The sequence below is a fragment of the Microcaecilia unicolor genome, chromosome 7 (assembly GCF_901765095.1).
Source record: "Microcaecilia unicolor chromosome 7, aMicUni1.1, whole genome shotgun sequence".
Lineage (NCBI taxonomy): Eukaryota > Metazoa > Chordata > Amphibia > Gymnophiona > Siphonopidae > Microcaecilia > Microcaecilia unicolor.
The window spans coordinates 84,096,307-84,102,306 of NC_044037.1; the positions used below are offsets into that span (position 1 = coordinate 84,096,307).

The 6,000-nt window shown below is 44.4% G+C and overlaps 1 protein-coding gene across 2 annotated transcripts in view; it reads right to left on the reverse strand.

Annotated features, from left to right (window-relative positions):
• KLF8 (Kruppel like factor 8) overlaps window positions 1-470 on the reverse strand; it is a 283,965-nt gene extending 283,495 nt beyond the window's left edge. For both annotated transcript variants that reach the window (XM_030210147.1, XM_030210143.1), the window contains exon 1: window positions 93-470. In XM_030210147.1, coding sequence (XP_030066007.1) covers window positions 93-116 — 24 coding nt within the window. In that variant the 5' untranslated portion in view covers window positions 117-470. The remainder of the gene's footprint in view (window positions 1-92) is intronic.
• Between the last annotated feature and the right edge of the window lie 5,530 nt (window positions 471-6,000).

The window sequence follows — 6,000 nt, forward strand, 5'->3', positions numbered from 1 at the left end:
GCTGTAAGGTGGATCTGCACCCTGCCTAACCACATGGAGGAGGGAGAGGATAGGAGCCCGCCACCCGACTCGGGCAAAAGACAAGGACTTACTTTCTTGTGCGCCTCCGTATGCATCTCCCCGCCGGCGGCCCCTGGGTGTCTCCAGTCTCTCCCCTCCGATCCTGGGGATCTACACGGCAGTCTGCCTGCAGCAAGCCTTTCCTCCTGCTGCTCGCTGATCTCTCACAGTGGATTTTTCCTCTTTCTCTCTCTCTGTTTTTTTTTTTTCTCTCTTCTCACCAGCTGCCTGTCCCTGACCCCACCCAGCGGCTCCACCCCATCTTCTGCTACATGCACTGTCAATCACCGGTCCCTTTAAAGCTGCAATGCACAACGTGCCCTTTCTGGGCAACAGCTTGGGGTTGGTGGTTTTATTGCTACGGCTAGTGCAGATCTGCTCAGGTTTGGCTTGTATAGGAGGAGCTGCTGGCTCTGCTTCCCTGTCTGATTGTCCCCTCTGGAAGGGAGAGGCTGGCAAGGGAGGAGTAGGGAGTGCAGGCAGTAACGAGGTTATGCTGCTCCCTTTTACTCCACCCACTTCTCCTGCACAAACTGCAGAGCCTTGGTCGCTACCCACGCACACCCTTCATGCAAACAACACTCTCCTCTTCCTACTTCACAGTCGGCTGAGGCTTTTGCTTTACTTTCATAGATTTGTATTTTTTCATTCCTTTCCTGTGTTGCTCCCAACTCTCCCCCTCCCTCCGCCCCCATTTCATTAGTGTCTCACTTGTAATCTGCCTATCTTTTATTATCCCCTAGTCATTCTTTTCTCCCATGTTTAGTTTCCCTCCTCACATTTTTTTCTGCTTTCATGTTTTCGGTCTCCATATATTTGGAGTTTATGGAAAGGATCTAATTATTGCAGAACTATTGCAGTCTACAATTCATTCCATGGAGATAACAGTCTGTGTCCCAGAGAGTTTGCAGTCTAACTGGATATCTGATTAAGGGCAGAGAAAGTGACTTGCCCAGGATCACAAGGGAATAGAATTCACACCATGATTCCTACCTCTTAACTTTTACTAGACCAGCTTTTAATTACTTTTTATGTTTCTTACATTATAATTTACCCTAATATTGAGTATTAATCACTCTGCCTTGTCCCCTTACAGCTAAGCTCCCTTTTCTGCTTTATGTAGAAATGATAGCTATGTCCTGCATCACTAGGTTTCCATTCATTTCTAAAATTTTATTTTATTTATCTCCTTTTTATATTCTTGAATCTTATTGAATACAGAGCCAGGGATGCCAGAGGTTAGTGCCCCATGACACCAAACGTTTAGTGTTCTTTCCTTAGCCCTCCCTGCCCCTGTCCACCTCCCTAACCACAGTGGGGTGTGGCATTGCTGATGATGGGGAGCTGGAGAGGGATCTTTCATGGTCAGAACAGCTTCTATGCATTGGTGTAGGATTAAAGATATCTTTTACTTGACAGTATAACATTATCCAGCTTATTTTCGAAAGAGAAAAACGCCTATAGTGCGACCTAAATCGGGAGATAGACGTTTGTCTCGCAAAGGCGCCCAAATCGGTATAATCGAAAGCCGATTTTGGGCGTTTCCAACTGCACTCCGTCGCGGAAACGAATAAAGTTGACGGGGGCGTGGTGGAGGCGGAACTGGGGCGTGGTTATCAGCCGAGGAGAGATGGGCGTCTTTAGCTGATAATCGAAAAAAAAAGGCGTTTTTACCGCGATTTTGGGTCACTTTTTTTGGACCCTTTTTTTCACGAACAAGTCCCAAAAAAGTGCTCCAACTGCCCAGATGGCCACCAAAAAAACCCCACTTTACAAACTTTTTTTCCAGCCTATATGCCAGCCTCAAATGCCGTACCCACCTCCATGACAGCAGAATGTGTTTGATCCTATCACAGCCTTTCCCTGGGTCAGATGTGGCTCTCAGGTGCAGTACAGGGTCACATCAGCATTGCATTGTGGTGGGTGTAGGGTATTGAGCTCCGTGATTTCATTAGCTTGTGTTACAGTCTCACGATGTTGGTAGTTGGTAGGCTCTTCTCCCATGGTGCTTTTCCCCCTGCCTACTGGGTCAGAGTGTGCCCTGTTGTGTTTCCTGTTGTAGTCCATGCGGTAGTTGCCATTTTTGTAAGCCAGTTTTAGTTCCCTTTCCTGTGTTAGCCACGTTAGACAACTTAGTTCTTACCTTGAATGTGGCTGAAAGAGGGCATTGTACAGCATTCTGCCAGCTCTGACCTACTGCTAATCTCAGTACCAGGGAGACTCGTTGCCAGTGGGGCACAACCTCTGATCTGCAGTTAACTGTGAGTAAACGCGGTTATTCCAATAAAGGACGTTTTCGGAGAGATTAGTCTTCAGGTGTCAACTGGTGTGCCAATGTTATATAGCAGCAACCAGTCCTAGAGGCCTGCGTGTATGCAGGTCCCTGGAGCACTTTTAGTGGGTACCACAGTGCACTTCAGTCAGGTGGCCCCAGGCCCATCCCCCCCCACCTGTAACACTTGTGCTGGTAAATGGAAGGCCTCCAAAACCCACTGTACCCACATGTAGTTGCCCCCTTCACCCCTAAGAGCTACGGTAGTGGTGTACATTTGTGGGTATTGGGTTTTGGGGGAGGGGGGTTGGGAGCTCAGCACCCGTGGTAAGGGAGCTATGCATGTGGGAGCTTTTTCTGAAGTCCACCCGCACTGACCTAGGGTGCCCAGTTGGTGTCCTGGCATATCAGGGGGGCCAGTGTACTACCAATCCTGGCCCCTCCCACGACCAAATGGCACGGATTAGGACGTTTTTGAGCTGGGCGTTTTTAGTTTCCATTATCGCTAAAAAAAACAAATGCCCAGCTCAAAAACGTCCATTTTTTTGAAAATACGGTTTGGCCCGCCCCTTCACGGACCCGTTCTCGGAGATAAACACCCATGGAGATAGGTGTTTCCATTCGATTATGCCCCTCTATATATTTCATTCTTTTTGTTTCTTTTTTTAGGAAATGGCAGTCCCAATTTATTCCAGTTACTGAAAACAACAGGAGCAGTGTCCCTCAGGATATGCCTGTTTCTTGCTTCTCCTGCTTGCAACTGATCTTACTTCTAGGTCCCCTTAACATTTCTTATCTCCTGGCTTGCATAAAATAAGCTAGGTGAGCTCTGTTCATCATGGTTGTTCTGGCACTGAGTGTAATTTCAGGTGCTTTGTGATATTTGTCATGCTTCACATGGAATAGTCTGTTAAGGGCCTCATAAGGAACCTGCAGAAATAAACAATTCAGATTGAAGAGAGAGGCTAGTAGAAGTTTTAAAGCCAGTAAAAGCTACTATTATCTACACAGTGATACACAAATCAAAATGGGATTATTATTAGGTCCCATAGGTGTAAGTTGGGATGGATATAGAGGACAAAGTCCCCTTCTAAATATGGTAGGTGCTACTGCTGAATTGATCTCCCCTCCCCCATTGTAATATGACTTCCTTACATTTTGTCCCCAAAGTAAGCAGGCAGACTGTACTAATGTTAGGTCCCATTACATGAAATGGCATCAAAGCAAATAACACATGTTAATGTGTGGTAACATGGTACTGCCAAATCTAGTCCAAAGATTGTACAGCCTTTAGGGATAGGGTCATTGCAAACATGTGATTTACCTAGAATAGCACTATGTAAATTGGTTACAATAGATAGATAGAAAGAAAGAAATAGATATATAGGGACTATTTTAATCTTTTCCACCTTTGTCACTCAGCAGTAAAGGAAAAAAGACATCCAAAAGACAGACATTCATATGTTGTCTTTGAACTATAAAGTGTAATATTCAGGGCTAGTGGGAGGTCCTAGGCAAATCTTCAGTCTTGACCCATCTCAATTAACTTTTAGGCCTCTACCCCTGGATTCTGTCAAGGCTGCCCGAATTTGGGGGTGGATCCCAGAACCTTATGTAAACTAATTTGTCAATTAGGATTAACAGTCAATTATTGGATTTAACAAGCACTTAAGAACATAAGAATATCTGCACTAAGTCAGACCAATGGTCCATCTGGCCCAGTATCTTGTTTTCAAAAGTGGCCAAGCCAGGTCACAAGTACCTGACAGAAAACCAAATAGTAGCAACATTTCCATGCTACCAATCCCAGGGCAAGCAGTGGTTTCCCCATATCTATCTCAATAGCAGAAAATTGAATTTTCCTCCAGGAATTTGTCCAAACCTTTTTTAAACCCAGATAAACTAACCGCTGTTATCGCGTCCTCAGTTAAAGAGATCCAGAGCTTAAATATTTGTTGAGTGAAAAAAAAGAGTGGAGGAGTGGCCTAGTGGTTAGGATGGTGGACTTTGGTCCTGAGGAACTGAGTTCAATTCCCACTTCAGGCACATGCAGCTCCTTGAGACTCTGGGCAAGTCACTTAACCCTCTATTGCCCCATGTAAGCCGCATTGAGCCCACCATGAGTGGGAAAGCACGGGGTACAAATGTAACAACAACAAAAATATTTCCTCCTACTTGTTTTAAAAGTGTTTCCATGTACCTTCATTGAGTGTCCCCTAGTCTTTGTACTTTTCGAAAGAGTAAAACTTGATTCACTTCTACTCGTTATACACCACTCTCAAGATTTTGTAGACCTCAATCTTATCTCCCCTCAGCCATCTCTTTTTCAAGTCTAACCTCTTTAGCTTTTCCTCATATGAAAGGAGTTCCATCCCCTTTATCATTTTGGTTGCTCTTCTTTGAACCTTTTCTAATTCCGCTATATCTTTTTTGAGATACGGTGACCAGAACTAATTGCCAATAATTAGGAGTTAAGAATGGATCTGCCCTATGCCTTATTCTATAACCTGCGCACCTAAATTATATAGTGCACAACTCAAAGGGGGCAGGACCATGGGTGAGTCTGGCACATTCCCAGAAATTAGATGCACGATATGTAGAGTACTGGTATTTGCATGCCTAACTGCTATCAGTTGGGCTTGAGCATTTACGCCAACTTTTGGCAGGCATAAGTGCTTGCAACCAAAGTTAGGCATGAGGAGCACAGTAAGTACAATATAGTCTTGATTATCCGACCTTTGCTAATCCAACCATCCAGCATACCCCCCCCCCCCTCCCCTGGTGACATCATTGTGTTTCTGTGTTTCCGATATAGCACAGCGGGAGGTTTTGCACCTGAGGCAATTTGTATCAGACCTGGGAACAGCACTGTTGTGACCTGGGATCCTGCTTTTACAACCTTTGTTTGTGCATTGTTTGACGGGTTACCATCATTTTCCATATTATACAACTTTTCACTTATCCAGCAATGGGTTGGTTCTGTTTACGTTGGATAATCAAGACTTTACTGTATTCTGTAAAGGGTCCTGTGCGCAGAGCGCCCTTCACAAAACACTATCATAGCACAGATCATAACCCAACGTTGGGTGCCATTTACCGAATCTGGCCTCTAGTGCCTTCTCTCCCCCTACCCCCCCCCTAAGATTTTGCAAACTAAGGGGTATGTTTACTAAGGTGCGTTAGCGTTTTTAATGCACTTTTAAAGTTAAGGCACGTTAAACGCAAACGCACCTATACATTTCTATGGGTGCATTAGCGTTTAAGGCGTGTTAATCATTAACATGCGTTAACGCTAACGTGCCTATAGTGCACCTTAGTAAACATAGGCGTAAGGGGCCCTTTTACTCATACTAAAATGTATTTAAATAAAGGGGCTTAGCGTGTTTTAATGCGTGACTTTCCTGCACGCTATGCCCATTTTGAATGCAGCCATAAAATAGTTTTTAAAAAATTTTTTGTGTAGATTCCATGCTAATTTTTAGCACACAAAGCCTGCAAAAAAAATTTAACATGGGAGCACTTACCACCTTTACTCTGCATTAACCAGTTAGCGCATGCTAATCAGAATGCGCTTTCTGGTTAATGTAGACATGCCCATTGTCCATACATGACACTCTTCCAAAAAAATATTATTAAAAATGCATTAACCTGTGCTTAGCGTGTGGAAA